Source organism: Protomyctophum parallelum (assembly GCF_964188405.1).
Source record: "Protomyctophum parallelum genome assembly, chromosome: 4".
NCBI classification, from domain to species: domain Eukaryota; kingdom Metazoa; phylum Chordata; class Actinopteri; order Myctophiformes; family Myctophidae; genus Protomyctophum; species Protomyctophum parallelum.
The window spans coordinates 5612133-5634064 of NC_139700.1; the positions used below are offsets into that span (position 1 = coordinate 5612133).

The window sequence follows — 21932 nt, forward strand, 5'->3', positions numbered from 1 at the left end:
TAGTAGTAGTGAACTGCTCAGACAGTAGTAGTAGTAGTAGTAGTGAACTGCTCAGACAGTAGTAGTATTAGTGAACTGCTCAGACAGTAGTAGTATTAGTGAACTGCTCAGACAGTAGTAGTAGTGAACTGCTCAGACAGTAGTAGTAGTAGTATTAGTGAACTGCTCAGACAGTAGTAGTATTAGTGAACTGCTCAGACAGTAGTAGTATTAGTGAACTGCTCAGACAGTAGTAGTGAACTGCTCAGACAGTAGTAGTAGTGAACTGCTCAGACAGTAGTAGTAGTAGTGAACTGCTCAGACAGTAGTAGTAGTGAACTGCTCAGACAGTAGTAGTAGTGAACTGCTCCGTGGCCTCGCGACCGTAATAGAGACGGCTTAGTGGCCCGGTGATAAATGAGCGGAGACTAGCCAGCTACACGAAGGTGACAAGGGCCCCGATTGCAAAGGCTGAGCACGCGGTCAAAAACGTCGAAATGTCTCGAAAATATTTTCGGAGGCTCGATTTTCGTGCGTTCTAGGCCCCGTGGCCTCGCGGTACCGCCGCTGACAAGCCCGTGGGTCCTGAGCGGGCCGACGAGGGCTACTCCGCATGGTCAAGCCCGTCGCGCAGAACCCAGGCGGTACCCCCGAAAAGTTCCGAAATGTCCGGAGGAGCGGCGGCGCTTAGAGTGAGCTAAAGCTTCCCTGGTGGCCTGCTCACAAGCCACAACCAGGGACGCTGGCCGCCCGTCCGAGACGAGTCACGAGAGTATTGACATGATATGCATAACTACGCCTTGTCAGAGCGGACTAGTCCACTGGTCCCAACGTACAGGGGGACGGGGACACGTGCAGGACAGACAGACATAGCGCCTGTCAGGGCCACGGTCACGTCGTCGTCACAACTACACAATCACGATGCTATGACCGTCGTCATCATGATGAGCAACTGGCTTTGCCGTTTGGAAGGGGGGGGCCCTCTAGTGGACAGAACGTGCATCGTATTATATTCTGTGTATTATTATAGGCTAAATATGAGCTAAAATAAACAATGTAAATATTTGAATATTTTCGAAAATTACAAATAATGAAGCAATGAAATTCGAATTGGATTATAGAGGTGAACTGACAGCCCTATCAGACAGTAGTAGTAGTGAACTGCTCAGACAGTAGTAGTAGTGAACTGCTCAGACAGTAGTAGTAGTGAACTGCTCAGACAGTAGTAGTAGTGAACTGCTCAGACAGTAGTAGTAGTAGTGAACTGCTCAGACAGTAGTAGTAGTGAACTGCTCAGACAGTAGTAGTAGTGAACTGCTCAGACAGTAGTAGTAGTAGTGAACTGCTCAGACAGTAGTAGTAGTGAACTGCGCAGACAGTAGTAGTAGTGAACTGCTCAGACAGTAGTAGTAGTAACTGCTCAGACAGTAGTAGTAGTAGTGAACTGCTCAGACAGTAGTAGTAGTAGTACTCTGCTCAGACAGTAGTAGTAGTAGTGAACTGCTCAGACAGTAGTAGTAGTGAACTGCTCAGACAGTAGTAGTGAACTGCGCAGACAGTAGTAGTAGTGAACTGCTCAGACAGTAGTAGTAGTAGTGAACTGCTCAGACAGTAGTAGTAGTGAACTGCTCAGACAGTAGTAGTAGTAGTGAACTGCTCAGACAGTAGTAGTAGTGAACTGCTCAGACAGTAGTAGTAGTACTCTGCTCAGACAGTAGTAGTAGTAGTGAACTGCTCAGACAGTAGTAGTAGTAACTGCTCAGACAGTAGTAGTAGTAGTAGTGAACTGCTCAGACAGTAGTAGTAGTTAACTGCTCAGACAGTAGTAGTGAACTGCTCAGACAGTAGTGGTAGTGCTCTGCTCAGACAAGCGTTGTTCATCCAACCGCATCATAACTGGCTACGATCCCGCAGGTTTGTCCTCGTCAGCCATAGTGGCCAGTCAGCAAGGCTCCGCCCCCTCCATGTACCCCCCTGCACGGAGGTGAGAAAGGTGAGAATACGCACGGTAATGGATCTGTCACAAATTACGTGAGTTAAACTGGCATTTTATTGATGTACGGTAATGTGTATATTGCCATCTAGTGGAAGTTTTTTTAGTAGCGAGAGAGAAATCTCTTCATTTGGTAAGTCACAAAAGTACATACAAATATTTATACATGGCGTACACGGGTAGGGCTGTCATTTTAACACAATGTCGTCTTCTGTACCCTTCCATAGGAACACCTGATTGGCTGAACTCTGCCCTCCCTGGGGTCATGTGACTGGATCACATGAGGAAGCGTGTGATGTTGACTGGTTTATATTGGGACATCAGTTCACTGGTGTTTATGTGCGTTTGATTTGTCTGCCTGCGAGGGGGGGTGTTTGCTTCTCCCCCCACCCCCCCCTCCCCACGGGCTCTGAGATGGGCGGGGCTAATGGATGTACAGACTCCTCCCCTTTTGACTCTGTACCGCCCAGTCAGCCAGTCAGCCAGCCAGCCAGCCAGCCAGCCAGCCAGCCAGCCAGCCAGCCAGCCAGTCAGTCAGCCCTGGGTACAGCACTGAGATCTTCCCACAGGCAGTGTTCTGTTCGAGAGCGCTCTGGTGGATCCGGACTTCCACCGACGACCCGTTAAGACCTGTGAGGGGTTAGGAGGGGGGTGGGGTGGGAGTGGGAGTTGTTTTTGACACAAACTGGATTATGTTTGGGAATCACTACATTCATCTAAGTTCTGCATCTAAAGTCCTGAATGGTTCCGTCGTGTTCTGGAGGAATGGGTCGACGGAGGCTCTCGTTTTTGGAGTATGGTTTATTTTGAGCCAGAAGGAGAAGAAGAAGAAGAAGAGAGTGGTGAGGTCACTCTATGGCTCTCTATGCAAAACTGCTGCTGTCCATCACTCAGACTCTGCCAATAACTGACAGTTCTGCCTGCTTGGACCCGCCCCCCACCGGGCACTTTGTGATTCCGTTGTCGTTTCTAACACACAGCACTTCCTGTTCACCTCTTGGAAAAATGTATTTCCTTTTTTTTTTTCTCTCTCTCTCTCCATAATATGAGACATTTTGTTGCCATGTCGTTCGCTATTGTTTTCACGTTTGTTTGTTTGTATGTCCGGGAGGAGGCCGGTTGTTGTCGATGCCCGCCAACAGTCACCACTTACACTCTGAACCCGCAATGACCCCCTGATCCCTGACCTTATGTCTGTCAACTCACAAGTCAAAGGTCAGCCGGCCCACGGGCTCCACCCACCTCCTGCTCTCTGCTGTCTGGAGGACCTGTGATGTCACAGGAAGTACTCAACATGCGTGCGGCGGGGCAGGCGGGGCTCTCAGGAGGACGCGGGAGGAGGATGAGCCAATCAGCCTTGGGGTTTCTGTGGCCTCTGTCTGTGCAGCCTTCCCCTGGAACACATTGCTGCGTGTTGTTGCGTTTGGTCCGGGAGAGGAGAGAGAGAGAGAGGAAGGGCCCGGAGCCTAGAACAGCCTGGTGCTGATGATGCTCTGAGACTTTGGCTGGCTTTGACTTTGTGGCGCTGTGGACAGAGCAGCATCCCAGACACACACACACACACAAACCCCAGCAGGAGGCTGTAGTCCCTGTTTGGGGAGGAACTACTTCTTAGTTGTGTGTGGTGGATGTACTTCCTAAATTGTGGAGTCTCCGATCTCTCCACTGTGCAGAGGACTAGAAGATCTGGAGAAAGTATACTGGCTCCGTAACAGCACTCTCTCTCCTCTCTGTGTGTTTTCTGTATATTCTGTACAGAGGAATTATTTTAAAATAAAAGTAACAAGGTTGTTGGATGCTATTGGAAAAAAAGAAATTCTTATTCGTTTCTTCATTTTCTTTTCTCTCTCTTTTTTTTTGTCTCTTAGCCTTGTTGTTTATTTTCTACGGTTGTTTATATGCTATTAAACCTGTAGCTGGTGGTAACGGCTTTATAACTCACGTCTTGTGAATTCTTTTTCAGTTTTACACTTTTCCCGCTGTCCCTGTTCTTCCCTCCATCCTCTTCCGTTGGCCAACCTGAGTCTGTCCGTCAGAATCCATTGATTCTCTTTCACCCTATCGTCATAGATACAGCCATTTCAGTTGCGCGTCACCCGTTTGGTTTGGTTGACTGAAGGACTAGCATGTACATGTGTTTATAAAATGGTTACTTGTTAAAAGCATATGGCTGAGAGACGCTTTATGAGAGAGAGAGACAGTCACTGGGTTATGAGGAGGCGAAGGTAATCCCTCCCCCCCCACCCCACACTTCCCTCCTACCCTTCCCAACCACAATGACCTCGTCAACTGGAGCTGTCGATGCTTCTCGCCCCCCCCAGAATGTTATGGGTTTTAAATCACCATTTGCAGAGCGCGTTCAAAAAGGTATTCGCTTTAAAAGATCATCGCCGTTGAATTTTAACAGTTGTGATGCCATATCCTGTTCACATGTTGTAATTTCATTGGGAGTTGATGTTCGGGGCCATGTTACTGATGAAACGAGTTCAGCTCAGCCACGATCACCAAGCCTGTTTAGAAACGAGAATACTAATTGTAGAAGATTGAATTTTAGCTGTTCCCTGTCTCCTAGTTGAGCCACTGTGGTGGCAGGTCTGTTTCCTCAAATCAAAACAAACGAAAAAATGAATTCATTTTATTCTTTAACGTTGGAGGACATTTTCTTTTTCTTGTTTTACTAATGTTTGACGCCCCACCATAGCTGTGAACACGTGTGGCTCGGTATCAGTCAGTGGTACTTGAAAGAGATGTTTACAACATTTTCTTTGTTTTATTTTTGTCCTTATGTTTTGTTTTGTCCACGCCCTTCTCCCTTCCACCCCCCTCGCCCCAGGGAATGTCTCTGATGTAAAGTGTACTTTGTCACATTTCTGTTTTTATACAATACTGTAATTTGCCTTTGTACATTTAGGCAAAAAATAAATCTTTTTATGAGACAATCACTCCAGTTCAGCGGCCAGTCTGTTTATTTTCAGGACTAGAATGTGGTGTTGCTCGTAGTGCATTCTGAGCCAGGGGTTCCCATGCCAAGGACCCTGAAACAGCCATGGACTGGCTGCTCACTCATGATGCAATGTGGTGAGTTGGCCACAGAGAGACGCTGTTGTACTGTTTAGTACTTAGTATCGACATAGGGTTGATTGAACATCAACCACAAACCACACTTTTCATGTCATATGATATGAAAGCAGGGAATCATAGCTTCAAATTGACATTGGTTGTTCAGTTTGACCCACCAGTTTTGGAGATATGGCTTATAGAGTAATGTCTTGCAGGAAACAGCGAGTTGAGAAAACAGGCTTGAAAGGTTCACTTCTGTGGTCTCTAACGTTACTTTGGTGAAAAGTTGGAATTTGCGCGATGGCCGGCTCTCAGTCAAATCTGGTCACAAATGATGAACATCAACCACATTGTGTCTCATTGCGCTTGTATGTGTATATCCTGGTTTTAAGGTATATTGTGTTGTCACGCCCAGCTGTCAACACATTGCGTTCCTGAGATTCCTCGTTGACGTAAGCTCAGCTGGCGGTGACTCGACTCGTACTAGCCACGAAACATTAAATATCAATATGAAAAAACTTAATTAACATGTCCGTTTCTGTTGTGCGACGGGCAGCTTTAACCACCGCCTACCCGGAAATGTAGTCTCGGGTTGTTTGACTCGTTTCTAACGCTTATTGTGTTACTCTTTGGGTATATTTGTACATTTCCACCTTCAGTTGATGCTTCATATCCATATGAGTGAAAAGGTCAGGATGATCGGTTTATTTTTTAAACACCGTTCTTATATGAAGAGATCTAAAATCCCCCTATGGCGATTTCAATGCAAAAAAAAGTACACGAACCTGTGAACTGGCGCCCTCTACTGACAGTGACGTCAGGACTTTGGTGCTCTATAGTGTTTCACTGTTTTAGTAGGCCTAAGCCTAATGGCTGGGTTGGCCTGTGTGTGTGTGTGCGTGTGTGTGTTTGCGCACATACACACACCGCAGCCAGGGGTGGATTATCCAACGGGTCTTTTGGGCCCAGGGGCCCCTGAGCTAGGGGGCCCGTGTGACTGCGAAGAGGCGTCAAGCTCAGGGGCCCCCCAAAAAAGGGGTAATGGTGAATAACCGTGACACACACGGTCCTTGTCACTGTTTTTAACAATGGGGTTTATTCATTTGTGTCAATAACCCCAAAAGTCCTAAAACGTCATGATACGGTACATTACTGCAAGTGTTTAAAACCCTCAGTTTGCATTTAGTTTTTGGCTGGTTTATTATTTTTAAGCAATCCCTTGCTGTAAATTCTGAATATCGCAGGCCTATATGTCATCATTGTTATTCGTACACGTGTGCAGACAGTATGCGTCGGAAGAAGGAAAAAAAAGCTCCAGGGGGGTGGGGGGGGGGGGGCCTTTTGCGTGACCGATAATTTCTAGATCTGCCTATGACCACAGCCGTCCAACTAATGACAGTATATAAGAGGCACGTGTTAAATGATAGACAGGCATCACTTTTAGCTGAGAACCCTTAGGGAATGTAGGGAATTAATGAGAAATTTGTAATTATATTATTAGCTTCTGACCTCTCTCTCGACTCTAAATATTTCATTGTTTTAAATACTTAATACTGTCAGTTATTCTCCCTATTCGCATCTCTGGATTTAATCCAGAGGGGATTAAATCAGGGGATTATCGTCGACCAGTTGCATTTATAAAGTCTACCATTGTCAGTACTTTTCCATCAGCATCTCTATAAACCGTTACATTGATGAAAACCCACTCCTACCACTAGAGGTCAGTCGGTGTGGCAGGAGGATCACACAATCACGCCCGCGAATAAAGTATTCATGATCAATCGGTCAATCAATCAAAGCATATAATGTCAAACAGACAACTTGTCTGTTTGACATTATGCTTTGATTGAAGTATGTATTAACGGATTGGAGAATTACAGTACATTTCAAGCACAACTCGATACAAAACTGTTAACTGTGGACAACACCATAAAGCATTACACTTGTTTGCAATAGGGTCCACCATGTTCAGTTCAATTAATCATAAAACACCTGCTGGCACGTTGGATATAGAACTACCGTATATGGATCTACATGGTGGTTTATGCCTGCAACTGTGAAAAGGAATAAAGAACCGGAACACCACTCGTCTGGAGTCACATAATTCGATAGGTCTCTAATTTCGGTGTAGCTCCCAAAGGAGGATGTTCACGAGTCACGACCGTCTTGGCGGAACTTCAAACTTTTCCCCCCTGCCCTCCATTTACAGCCCTTACATCTAGATAAACCTTCAGATTTCAACTATAAAGCGCTCATTCCAAGGCCACGGATGTTTCAATTCTCCTCGGGTCGGTATAAGTACCCGTATTTTACGTATTGTCAAATAAATGTTTGTAATCCGATCGATGGCCATTTTCCTCATAGCTTTAATGTATACGAAGTGCAGTACACCATTAGAGTATAGGGTACACCTCCCAAATGATAGGGGTCGCATATTTGAACGTTTATGGCGAAAGAACTGAGAAAATGGCCACCGACCGGATTCAAATACCTTTTTTATTGAACAATACGGAAAATACTGGTATTTATTCCCGCCCGGGGAGAATTGTAACATCTGTGGCCATAGGATAAGCACTTTATATTTGAAATCTGAACGTTTTATGTAGATGTAGTAATGGTTGTAAATGGAGGAAGTGCAAAAAAGAACATGTGTCCACCATGACTAGGACATTAATAGAGACTGCTGCTCCTCCTTCAACGTTGCTGCACGCGCTGCCACAGAATGGAACCCCCACCCCCCCCCCCCCCCCCCCCCACACACACACACACACACACACTCAAAGGGCTTTATTGGCATGAGAAATCATACGTTTACATTGCCAAAGCACAATACAATTTGATATCTTCATCCTATCACAGCAGCTCACACCACACCGACCGACCGCTACCGACTCCCCCCTCCTATCTCCTCTTTCTCCGCTGTTTACTCCTCCCACTCTCCCTTTAGTGTCCTGTCCCCCTCCTTCTCTCCTCCTCCGTTACCGGTCTCCCCTCGCTCTCTCTCTCGCTCTCCCCCTGACGGAGAATGAAATACTTTTCGTCTGTGTTGTGTGTGTGACTGACTCGCTGGAATAAATGGTGCTAACGGGAGATTGAAGCTGTGTATAGGAGCGGAGAGGTAAGAAAGAAAAGAAGACGTTGTTTTGCTTTTGTGTCGTCTGTCGTTGGTAATGGGACCGTGAAAAATGGGGCATAGATGCATGGGGTCGGTTATCTAATGTTTTGTAAATACGCCTTTGACCGTTTTACCCTCCGTTCCGCGGAGGAACGGTTCAGTCGGTTACCGAGGAGGATTTTGATAGGTTACTTGCTGGTGCTAGTCTATTTATGGTTCAACGGCTGTTTGTCGTCAACGTTAAATTACAGTCCAGCAGTGCAGAAATGTGAATAGAACTACAGTGTTAATTTTCGTGTGTGTGTGTGTGTGTGTGCGCGCGTCGCGCGCATGCGTGCGGCTGCAGTTTGGATTTACAAAATATGTATAGATTATAGCCATTATGTTCTCCCATATTTGTCAGAATGTTTTTGGTGGATTTTGAAATTATTTATTTATACGTATACTTTTGATTTTGAATATTTATGACATAATTAAGCATTCATTTTCGTGTATGGGAGCTGTGCATTAGAATACACCTTGGTCCCTGACCACTGATGGTTGTCTGCTGAGTTGGCACATTAACCCTAACCTGGCACGGCTCACTTGAACCTTAGACCGCTGCTTAGCCTGGAAAGATACACAAATAAAGATAGTTACTTTATTAAAACAAACACAAACACACACACACACACACACACACACACACACACACACACACACACAGTACAGTTCCTAGTATTACCCTAGTAGTCTGTTATGTAAACAACATGAATAAATCCTTATACCCACCACAGGGACAACATGGTGCTTCTGGTAAATGAACCCCTTGTAAAACTGCAAAACAGAAGCACACTACCTGTGTTGTTTGAACTTTCTACAGCAGTGGATTTCAACCCTTTTCATATCAAGGGCCATTATGTATTCAGCATTTGAGCCACGGACCACCATTTGATGAGATTTAGCCTATCAGACCCAAGCCTTTAATATTTAGTTAGCGTTTCAAAAAGGAAATCACTGACTGATAAAGCAAAACCACTCTCAACTGGATTTTGATTCTGTCCCAGGCATCTTTCAGTGGAACTGATTCTCCAGGAGATGATATATCACTATACCGTAGTGGCCCTGGGCCTTATCTATTATGTAGACCAGTGGTTCTCAACACTTTTTCGTGTGAAGGACCCCAAATTGACACTTTTTGGGGGTCCACAGACTTAATAGTCATTTGAAAAGATATGCCAGGGACCCCCATAAGAGAAGACTTTTACGGCTCTAGCAGTGATTCTCAACCATTTTAATTTCAAGGACCCCCAGTTTGACATGCATTAGACCCCCATTTAATGGCATTTCTATCGAGAGGTTTGCACTGCAATAGTTTGTTCGTTACATATTTCGATTGTATTGCTTTGCTTGGTTTTAATTTGAATTCCTAAAGCCACAAAGGCCACTGTACTAAGCTGTATAAACAACTTGGCCATTAAACGTGCATGTTCCAGGCAGCAGTGCTATCCCGATTCCCTCAGTCAGGCCACAGATCACGCAAGAGCTGGATTAAACTCTACATGGACCATTAACTCCCATTAATCCTAACTTGAATCCTAGCGTCCATATTCTGGGCGAGCATTAGCCAAAAATAGCTGATCTAGACTTTTAGAGCAGCTATTTTCATTGTGGAGATTCTGTGTAGAGAGAAATACCAGCAGACCTAGTATAAATAAATAGTATAAAGCTATATAAGCGTGTGGATCGTCTATTTTGAAAGTATTTAGATTATTAATAAATATATGATATCTGTCATTTTCTGTATTTGTCACATCTGCCCTGTGTGCAGGTTTTGTTTACAAAGCCTAAAAAGCTATCAGAAATGTACTTTATGTGCATATGTTCAATTTACAATAGGCATTTAGCAGACGCTCTTAATCCAGAGAGATTTACAGTAAGCAGGAACAAAAGACATGGTAATACATTAGAAAAAGTCATCATGAATCATATGTATGCTAAGAACCTAACAATGGAATATCTATATAATGAACTATGCATATATACTATATAGTGCTACAGTATGTCTACACAAAATGCTATCTAAATTACATGAATTGAGCCTTTGCGTACGCCTGTAAGGTAATCGGGGCAATGGCAAGTGCTACGGCTTGTTTCCATGTTCCCATGTTCAATGCCAAAAAACACAATTGAATGGCAATTATTCGCATGACAATTCATCGGCAAGTAACGTCATGATCGTGAGTGACGGCAATCTGTGCAGAATAATATATGAGCGGTGTGTCCCTTTAAGTAGCAGCAGCACAGCACTCCATGGTTGTGTTATTTACACTTTACACAGTCCACTACATCTGAATGGAGAACTCCTCAGATGTTCTCTGTTGCTTGGCATGACATGGCATGGTTTAGTTTGGCAGGTTAGGAACTGTGCGTGCATGTGCGTGTCTCCAGAGCAGTGGCACTGAAACAAAATAGGCAGGCACGCACGTCCGTCCGTGCGTGTACAGTTAATCTCCGGCACCGTTAACCCGGTCGATGCCAAATTTGCCAACGATGCCGACGATGAACCTCTGCCCCAAACTTTCCAGAACGGCCTGTTATAGCGCCACCAGGAGGCCGACTTTTGATAAACACATTTCTTTACATTACTCCTCCAGATTCTGTCCAAAAATCCCGCAAATCGTTACACACTATCTCTATAGTCATGTGTTCAAGCCGGATCTGTCCGATATTTCATATTCCATCCTAATTGGCTAACATTGGCTTTCAAAGTTGGCAGGATTGGCCCGTTTTGAACAAAAAGCCTCAAAGCAGCATGCCATTTACATGAAATCTTTCACGGACTAGGCTGAGCAAAACACATTTTTTGAATAAAATGCCTCAAATCATCCAATTGCCATCCAAGGCGTAAGAAGAAAGGGCATCCTTTTCACATTGGCCTATTATAGCGCCACCAGGAGGCCACAACCTGACCTGCCCTGGTGGAGACCATGGTGGAGACCCCCGAGGGGCACTTTATCTAGTTGTTCCTCTGACTGTGAGCCTGATGGATGAGATGCTTCAGTGGTGGAAAAAGTACTCAAATGTTTTACTTGAGTAAAAGTATTAATACTGCCATATAGTACTATGTCATATATATAATACTCAGTTACAAGTCGGTAATTCTAAATTTACTTGAGTAAAAGTACAAAAGTATTGGTATCAACTATCAAAATGTACTTAAAGTACCAAAAGTAAAAGTGCTCATTATGCAGAATGTCTCATTTGAACATTTTTTTTTTATAAAAACCTTTTGGAAATTGTGAGCTTGTAGATCGGCTATTTTCAAATGGCCGAAAATGTATATATAGGCCGTAGTTAATGTATGTTTGTAATAATAATCAAAATCTAAAAAGTAACTTAACTAAAGTTTTAAAATAATTGTAGTGGAGGAAAAGTACAATATTTGCTCGAGTCTGAGATGTAGTGAAGTAAAAGTATTAACATTTTGAATTTCTTAATGTAATTAGTTACTTTTCCACCACTGCTGCGGTTATTAACACTTAAGTGTTGTGTAATGATGAGGAGACGGAGAGGGCAAGGTACAACAGCTGTCGTCCAAAGAAGGGCTTTGAAATAATCGCCAAGTTTCACGATTACATCATTGTGATTATTTGTGATGAATTGTGCAGCAGCGCTATACAACAACACAGCACAAAACTAATCCCAACAATAATACTACTACAACTACAGTGCACACTGGCCCAACTATACAGCACAAACGCACAATAACACAAACACCTGCTGTGGTTGATTTGATTTATTTATTAAATCCCCCATTAGCTTGCTGTACATGACAGCAGCTACTCTTCCTGGGGTCTCAAACACATCATCAAACACAATATATTTAATATTATTACTGTACATACACCACGCTCACAACAGTGTGAGCGTGTATATCAGCTGCTCTCTGTGTGCAATACTGTTGCGCAATGAAGTATAAATGTCTCCTAGGGTGCACCTCACTAGCCAACACACAAGAGGAGGTTGCATGGACTGAAACCAGCACTCCCCAAAACAACAGGTTTGGAGATCTGTTGGGAATTGATTACATGAAACAGTCCCCCGTATGCCAGGTCTGCTCTCAACTTCTGCTCGCTCGAGACATTGAGTTATAATGGTATTTCCTGCAGTCTTCCGGGTGCTTCAAAACACCACAGAGCAACTTCTATCGAAATGAATAGCAGGGGGTAGTGCTGTCGTTCCCGGTCCTCACTCTATACTTTATAAGTACCCGAGGGTACACGAGGAGAACATGCAAACCCCACACAGAAAGGCCCTTTCGCCAACCCCACCTAGGGTATGGGCGCTGATGATGTGGAGGAAAGAACTTCTAACTGTGAGGTTTATTGAGCATGTCAGAGCAGAACTCATCCATCAATCAGCTTTGGAACCCATACTGATTCCCATTAAAATAAATAAATGAAATTAAACGAGATTAATCAATACAATTTACAGACAACTCACATTAGTATTCTAATGAAATATTTCATGTCAGAAAGGAACAGCTCAGTTGACGCCACCGCTACACCAATCACAGTCCCCACAAGAAAAGTAGACCAATCACAGCGAACAACTGACAATCACACTGATGGTACTCTAAGACTGAAGAAAAATGTACATTTTAAGTTGTAGCCCTACGCTAAAGCTCACATTAGCATCTTAGCTCATGATTAATGATGATGAAATAGGCATAGCAAACTGCTCTGCAAAGCAGCACAACATGTTTACTGTTTAGCATGTCTATTTTTGAAAACAGCTGCTCATGTACTTCAGCTAAATTGTTTATTCAATTTGTACGTTTATTTATTTACTAGACCCTGTCTTGTTTGCTTTGTAATACCAATGATGGTTTCGGTTCAAGGGATAATGATGATGGCAATTATAATAGATTTACTACACCCGGTGAAAACCAGTGTCCTTGACCTTGAGCCAGGCAATCAGACCGTACCTGCTCACTCATGAGTCTATGGCCCCTGTTCACTTATGCTTTTCCCACCTAATATTGAACCAGTTCAGACTTTCAGAGTGTTTCCACTGAAAATGAATTGGTTCAGAACCCTAAAAGTTGGTTCTGGAACTGAAAAATGAAAGCACCAAGGTTCCAAGAATCTAGAATGGAACCAGTTCTAGAACCTAAGATCTTTTGGTGGAAAAGGGGCCTATGTGGCTAGAATGTAAAGCCTGCCCTGCCTGGTGGGATGTCCTCGTTTGGAGGTTGTGGGTGGTTTCGCCTGTAAATCAGAGTTCTTCATCCAGATTATTTTAAAGCCATTATTTTGTTGTGTAATTGGACCTCACTAGTGACTGTGGACGGAAATAGAGACAGAGACCGACCGGAGGACATGTGACACACCAGGTTATGTGACACAGGACATGTGCTGGGCTTGGAACCCATGATGTTGGCAGGCTGACCAACCTACGAGGATAACTGCGTGCGTGCATGCGAGAGAGAGAGAGAGAGTTTGTCAAAGACACACTGACGCACACAAACACACGTGGGTTTTGCTTTCGTGGTGACACATTGTGACTGTGAGCTTGTAGATCTACTATTTTGGAAACCTTTCCATTCGTTTTTATATTTTTGCTACATGCCCAAAACAGGAACGTCACGCCAGGGATAAAGTGCTTAACAACAATATCCTGTTAAATGTCAAACCAGGTCGTGAGCTGACCTTGATGTGTCATGTGACAGATATGTTTATTGTTGCTGTATCTCTTATCTCCATATTGCATATTTCTACTTTTATTATGGGTTTGTTTTTCCTTTTGCAGATTTTCACGAATTTTGCTAAATCTGTGAAAATAGCCAAAGTACTTGTAAGCTCACAAACGGGTTGCGATCTTGCGTATCGGCTATTTTCGCTGCCTTACTATGTTCTTTTTGTATAATACCGTGATAAAAGAGAGGTTTTGGACATAGGTTTCCACCCCGACAGCAACGATATATTAATGAAAGCACCGTGGGTCTCTCCCACTGGATGGGTGATGCTGTCTGGCATCCCTCAGGTCTTCAGTGATTTAATCAGCAGCATTCTAGATGGTTCCCTGTACAGTACAGAGTACACCTGTCATGGAAACAACAGCCTACCTGCTCTACTGTGTGTGTGTGTGTGTGTGTGTGTGTGTGTGTGTGTGTGTGCGCGTGTCTGTGTCTGTGTCTGTGTGCGCGCGCACGCACGCACGCACGCACATTCGTGCACGCCGACAAGAATGTTTAGCGTCACCACCTTTGTTGACTCCCTGACTTGTGTGCGTAAAGTCAGAGTGTGTGTGTGTGTGTGTGTGTGTGTGTGTGTGTGTGTGTGTGTGTGTGTGTCAGAGTCAGAGTGTGTGTGTGTGTGGAGGGGGTGGTCTGTTTCCGAGCTCAGGAAGTACGATGAAAATCTCATTTAAACTGCTTGTTACCATAACAACAGAGAGAAAAGAGCTCTCCTGCTTCTGGGGTTTTACTAGCCGCAATTTGCAACTCTAGATTTTTTTCACAATGGGTTGAATCTAGAGTTGCAACAAGCTCCATCCACTTCCTATTCATCATTTTTGGTTTGCGATCTGCTTGTCTTAAATGACGTTAAACTCACCAACATTGCAGCTGCAGTCCAAGCTTGAATTATCCTCTTTCAATCTGCCGAGCTTGTTTTTCATAAAACTCCACCATAGAGATGTTATGAGCTACTTTCTGTCAAGACATCCTCTGCAGGCCCAGGCCGTAGTGTAACGGTCTGGGCACCGGACTGGTAATCCAGTCGCAGTGTGCCGCGGGTTCGACTCCCGGACCCGACACGGCCTTTACTGCATGTCATCCCCCCATCTCTCTCCCGTTTCCTGTCAGCCTACTGTCTGTCCCTTCAAAAATCAATAAAAGGCGTAAGCCGCAAAAAAATATCTTAAAAAAAAAAAGACATCCTCTGCAAATGATTTTTTTTTTAAGTGTTGCAGTTTGGAAGCACTCGTTTCTGTTAACGGGTCGCGCTGCTGCCTCCTGCATTATGTGCAAATTCGAAACAGGTTGAAAGCAGGGCCGTTCAGTGACGTACGACGAGTGCTTCCAAACTCCAGCACTTAGAAAAATAATCACTTGCAGAGGATGTCTTGACAGAAAGTAGCTCATAACATCTCTACGGTGGATTTTTATGAAAAACAAGCTCGGCAGATTGAAAGAGGATAATTCAAGCTTGGACTACAGCTGCAATGTTGGTGAGTTTAACATAATTTAAGACAAGCAGATCACAAACCAAAAATGATGAATAGGAAGTGGATGGAGCTTGTTGCAACTCTAGATTCATCCCATTATAAAAAAAACTAGAGTTACAAATTGCGGCTTGGGTTTTACCACCTCTGTTCATTCCTCCCATGTGGAGAGAGAAGCAACCTGTCCTGATTTACAGATGTACAGCTGTGTTGATTTCGTCGACTACCTTTTTTCACTGACGAAAACTAAATGGAAACGACATGAAAATTAAGCTATGATGACTACAGTGTAAAAGTAAGACTAAATATACAGTTGAGTATTGACAATTTCGTCAACAAATAAAAACTAGACTAAAATGTTAGGGAGGGACTAGTGGACAAGAGATCCAGTATAAGTCATTTTACACTTGGTTGCATGCTGAAAATAGCAGATCTACAAGCTCACAACGTTGCGATTGGCTATTTTCAGCAAGTGTAAAATCAGTCATTACGACGGCATCAAGGCTCGCCAAAATACATTTTAGTCGACTAAATCAACTTTAGATTTAGTCGACTAAAACACTAAAACATTCCAGGTGACTAAATTAAGTTTAATTCCAAAGGCTATGACTAAATTAAAATAGAGATTTGCTGCCAAAAACAACACTGATGTACAGTCGTGTGTGTGGGAGGGGGGTTATTTTTTATATTTTTACATAAAGGTTTCTTTGTGTGTAACTGTCTGGTGGGTGAAAAAAGACTTTTGAAGTTTGATTGATTGATTGATTGATTGATTGAATGAATACTTCATCAGATTGTACGGCAGCACGGTTTACAATGATTGTTAAAAGGATAGCGCAAAACCCCCCTATAGGGCTTGTTTCATTGTGTGTATTCATTTCATTAAGACATTCTGACCTGAGATCAGATTCATACGAGGTTTCCGCCGGACACACACTGGTCTGATGAACCCATTCTGACCTGAGATCAGATTCAAAAAAATGTCAGTCGCTCTTCGATTTTTCAAAAATAGCAGACCTACAAGCTCGTATCGCGCCACTCGGTGGCGCGATATGAGCTTGTAGATCTGCTATTTTTCGATAGCTAAAGCATAACATGATGCTGACACCAAAATGGGTGCCCGTTCAGAATGGATTAAGACATTTTAAGATATACAATACTTACTACTACTTGGGCCCATCGCTCCCAGTGGAGCATATAGGCCATCTACCACTCTTCTCCGTCCAGCTGTTGTTGTATGATAATGGGGGAGGGGGGTTAGGGGAGGGGATGATTTCATGATGCCACTAAAGTGGTGGTATTTCGATTGGGCCTTTTGAACCAAAGGCTTTCAGCTTTCAGGAAGAAACCAAAAATACACAGGGGAAGACATAATTGAATATTATAACCACATCTGGGGGTCTATTTAGAGTAATGTTGTTAACTCCATAGACACATACAAAACAGAAAAAGTACAAAAATCACTGCGCTCCCTGTTTAACCAGGCAATCCGGTACAGTCACCTTCCCCTTATCGAGATAACATTTTCTGTGGAATTTTAATTTGTTCACCTCCAACTCAACACTACACACATTGACGCGTCATCATGATATTCTGATGTGTTTGCTATATTTCATATATATATTTTGCTGATCTGAAACGTAAACCCTGCCTGGTCGTGGTGTGATGGCCAGGCATGATGTCCAGTGGTGTGTGTTGCTGTTTTCTCTGACCCAACACAGAGAGGGAATGTCCTTTAACCAATGACATAATCCTCCCTTCTTCTCTTACAACCCCAATGCACACGCGTACACACACACACACACACACACACACACACACACACACACACACACACACACACACACACACACACACACACACACACAAATCTGCTCTGTTCTTCTGCTTCCTGCAAACCAATGGGAGACTGGCTGGCTTCGTGTGTGGCAGACTCCTTGCAGTCTCCAGTACCAACCCCTCAAAAACACACACACACACACACACACACACACACACACACACACACACACACACACACACACACACCTCTCTCTAAGCCTTTATCAGAACAGTTGTTGGATGCCCTCCAACAGCACAGAGTGTGTCACCAAGCCTCCTCTCTCCTCTCCTCTCTGTCAACACACATTATACACTGGTGGCACAACGTTTCATTTTACGTTAGTGGCACATTACATAACACATGATGTGGGTGATTGCGTCCAAGCTTTTATATTAGATCTTGCATAATATATACAGTAAGAGAAGGAGCTGCTGCACTCTTTTAACACATGAAAATGACTTGAGACCCGATTCTAAATCACAACAGTTTTCTGAAAAACCTGTGTTTTCTATGTCAGTGGTGCTCAAACTTTTGTCAAGGAAAGGACCCCCAAAATTATATGTATATTCGGCCACCGACCCCCATTTGAAAATGTTGTTCCAGGGACCCCCCAGAAGCATAGATTTTAGTTAAAAAACGTTTGCTGTGAAATAATTTATATTCAAAGATTGGCAACACATTTACGCGATTTTTCAAAAATATCAGACGTTATAAGCTCGTAGAACGGCACTCGGTGATATGAACTTGTATAACTTATATTTTGAAAAGCCACATTTCCAGACTTCCGAAAGTGAACATAAACTAGGAAGCGAAGCGGGTCGTGGACAGGCCTTGTTTACAAGATGGATCTATACCGGGGCACTGGAGGGCTCCACATCGTCGACTCTGTGCCATCAAAGAAACGTTGTTTTGACCAAAAATGCCATCTGGGACAAGGAATAGGAGATACAGGCGATTGAAAGAAACAGATAGAATGGATTTTTATGGCGAGGATGATCTGAGATGGGCGACCCATTTGTCATGACAACAGGTAGCTACCCGATGCTAACATAAGTAGCATTATGGCTTGATCGATCGAAAGCACTATAAAAGCGCAATTACCATTGATCTACGGCAATGGCGTTAAGCGTAGTATTAAATAATAGGCGCGGACGGTGTTAAATTAGAATTCTATGCTAGAAGGCTTTCTTACCTTTATTAGTAGTTGTTACGTCCCCACCAAAGAGGTCCAGGTGTTATTTTGTGCAAAAGTGCATTATTGGCTATTTCCCCTAATATAAGCCCTCAATGGGGGTTGGATGTTTGTGCTAATTTGCTTATTTCCATCTAAATAAGTAGTAAAGTTTGCCTCTTGGGATACAATTTACATTATGAAGAGAGGATATATTAAAAAAAAATGTTTTTTGAGCGATGGAAATAAGCGAATTAGCACAATGCCCCATTCAATGCAATTCAATTTAATTAATTGAGGGCGTATGGTAGGGGAAATAGCCAATAATGCGCTTTTGCACAAAATAACACCTGGACCTCTTTGGTGGGGACGTAACAACTACAAATAACGGTAAGAAAGCCTTCTAGCATGGAATTCTCCTTTAATGTTATTATAACGGTAATAAGTTGCCACCAGATTCTGCGCGGTGTGCTTTAACCCCAGGTGGTGGGGGATTTTGCCTAATGAAAAGTGTCAATCAATAGCTTGGTTATATTATTCTGACCTAGTTACAAACCGAGTGATCATAGCATAGGCTACTTAAGTATAGCAGAAGAGAGTTCAAAGGGTGATAGTAAACAATCAAACAAAATCACCCAACCGTTTGACCAAGATTTGACTTTAGGATTTAATAATAATGATCCACAAAATGTAAAACGACGAGCAAATTCCATGGCGATCCAGTCAGTATAATTGTCGAGATATCTTTTTTGGGAACAATGTGGTTTGACAGATTTTGGTGTGTGTTCAACTTGTTGGTGTGTGTTGTTACGTGTATTGGTGTGTGTGTGTTCAGTGTCAGGGCACTGTTTCTGCAACATCATAATCATAATAATAATCATTTTCAAATTAGGCTGTCAAATTTAGAAACTCAAACTAGAAAAAGTGCTCCTCGAAGGCCAGGTCATAAATGAGCGTTGATAAAGCAATAAGACATTCTCTATTGCCGAATATAGACTAGACTGGACAGACTGTCTGATACAATCAGCAATTAAATAAACAGCCAATGGGGCCCGATTTCTGACCAAACACTTTCAATCTGGCATCTCCAGGGCTTAAAGTTCTCAGTCCTGGGGACGGATTTCAGTCCTGAGGATTTCATAGGGGTTATTTAATGAGATCAGTGCAGATTTGCAAAAAGTACTTTTTGGCTTTAAGCCCTGCATCTCTGTTTTTGAGCATGTCATTATAGAAAACCTTAAAAAAACAGACAATATAGGCGTGTGTGTGTGTGTGTGTGTGTGTGTGTGTGTGTGTGTGTGTGTGTGTGTGTGTGTGTGTGTGTGTGTGTGTGTGTGTGTGTGTGTGTGTGTGTGTGTGTGTGTGTGTGTGTGTGTGTTCACTCAGTATGTGTATTCTGCAATAGGTTGTGAGCTTGTACATCGGCTCTTTTTCACAAATAGGCAAATATTTCTTCTTTGCATATAAATGTTCTCAAACATAAACTTCCAACTTTTCATATTATAGGTCAAAACCTATGTAATCTATGGTCTTGGAATTTCCCAAACTGGAATTGTCTTGATTGGACCCACAGATCTGGCATATTGGTCTTCAGGTTCTGACTGGAACCCAAAGCCGATACTGCTCGTCGGTCTGCTGTATTTGTAGACGTGCCTAACCTCGACAATATGATCTGTGAACAGTTTGTAATTGTACGGTCGTCCTGTCGGCACTCGGCACACACATGGAGTTTAAACATTGTCCACTGCTAGACTTGACTGCAAACATGCCATCGTCTGGAGTTTAGATCCTGCAGCGATATAGTCATCATGTTGTAATTTAGTCGGTTGTCAAACACCGGGGGCCTCATGTATTTACGGTGTCCTCGTATGAAGAGGTTGTGTAAGCGTAGCGTTTTCACATAGACGTGGGAATGCACTTTGACAGTTCACTTCAGTTTATGGTGTCTGTTCCTGTGCATTGTTTCTATATTACCAACCGCATTCTGACCACTGTCTGTCTGACACTGACGTTTCGGATATCCAGCCTTCAACTGCTCTTTTTGCTCTTTGTATTCCTGTGCATTCACAGAGGGCACAACAATTTATTAATTTTGTTGTATAATGAAACAAAACAATTGGAGTCTACACCGGAAGCGACACAACTAGAGCAATATTATGCACAAATCACTTAAGATGAACATTTCTCAACTCATTTTCACAAAGCGACAACTTAGGATCCATTTGGAAAAGTAGTTTGTTGTTGCTGTGTGGATTCCCTCTGTTATGCTGCGTTCACACGGGCAGATGCAAAGATCACAGCATTATTTGACGTTTTGTAAAATCTGTTGCTCACACGGTCATGACATCATGTGTGGACTGTGTGTGTGTGTGTGTGTGTGTGTGTGTGTGTGTGTGTCCATTGCCAGTGAGTAGTAGACTGTATATTTGCATCTGCCCATGTGCATGCAGCAAGTTCGCCTTATTACCACACTGAATCACACTGGTCGTGACTATATATAGGAAGTTAAATAATTTTCAAATCAATCTAAAAATAACCGGAAGCCAATGCAGTGAAGTACAGTATAATGTGCGAACTGTACCATCCCATCCCATGGTACATTTGCACATCCTAACTGTTCGGTAGCAGAGAGGCTGCCCTTAATAAAGCAGCGAGCACCCAAGATTACTCTTCTATATTTAGAACTTATGGTATCTGCTGCTTCTCTCTAACACCCCCCCCCTCTCTCTCTCTCTCTCTATCTCTCTCTCTCTCTCTCTCTCTCTCTCTCTCTCTCTCTCTCTCTCTCTCTCTCTCTCTCTCTACCATCTGTTCCTTATCTACGCAGGGTTGTATGACTGACAGGGTGATATTCACACTCTATTATTTGGTTCCTCATCATCATGCATGCTCTTAAGGCTCATACATACATAGTTTTTGGTGATAGGTTATCACCTAAAACGGTGATAAGAGTTGAGGCCATCATACTCGCGGTGATGTCCTTAACCCATTCTGACCTGAGATCAGATTCATACGAGTTTTCCACTGGACACACACTGGTCTGATTAACCCATTCTGACCTGAGATCAGATTCTAAAAATGTCAGTCGTTCTTTGATTTTTCAAAAAATAGCAGACCTACAAGCTCGTATCGCGCCACTCGGTGGCGCGATATGAGCTTGTAGATCTGCTATTTTTCAATAGCTAAAGCATAACATGATGCCAACACCAAAATGGGTGCGCGGTCAGAATGGGTTAAGGATTGACCCCGCCTCCCTGTGGTTTACCCAACTTCTAGACCAATCAGTGAACGGGGTGATGGCTCCAGCGTGAAAAGACTTGTCTGATAGTAAAAACAGAGAGATGGGTCTGTGTCCGCGGTGATAGCTGATCATCACCGCGACTGACGTAATGGTGTAGTTTTCCAACCCTTTAAAAAACGACACCGCGGTGATAACCGATCACCAAAAACTGGAGTAAGTATGAGCCTCTAATCTCTTCCTTCCCCCCATCCCACAGCTTCTGCCTCTCTTTTACTCTCTGTTCCCTGCTTATCTCTTGCTTATCTCTTGCTTATCTCTTGCTCTCTCTTTAAGAGAGATGAG

General features: G+C 43.3%; 2 protein-coding genes across 5 annotated transcripts in view; both read left to right on the forward strand.

Moving 5' to 3' along the window:
- The window catches only part of LOC310857833 (zinc finger protein 609-like), a 54235-nt gene extending 49316 nt beyond the window's left edge, over window positions 1–4919 (forward strand). The window contains 2 exon segments of the mRNA XM_083763762.1: window positions 1894–1963; window positions 2200–4919. Coding sequence (XP_083619888.1) covers window positions 1894–1963; window positions 2200–2209 — 80 coding nt within the window. The 3' untranslated portion in view covers window positions 2210–4919.
- A 3094-nt stretch (window positions 4920–8013) lies between these two features.
- LOC310857889 (GRAM domain-containing protein 2A-like) overlaps window positions 8014–21932 on the forward strand; it is a 57942-nt gene continuing 44023 nt past the window's right edge. For all 4 annotated transcript variants that reach the window (XM_083763858.1, XM_083763859.1, XM_083763860.1 and 1 more), the window contains exon 1: window positions 8014–8150. The gene's annotated coding sequence lies outside the window, so the exon portion shown is untranslated. The remainder of the gene's footprint in view (window positions 8151–21932) is intronic.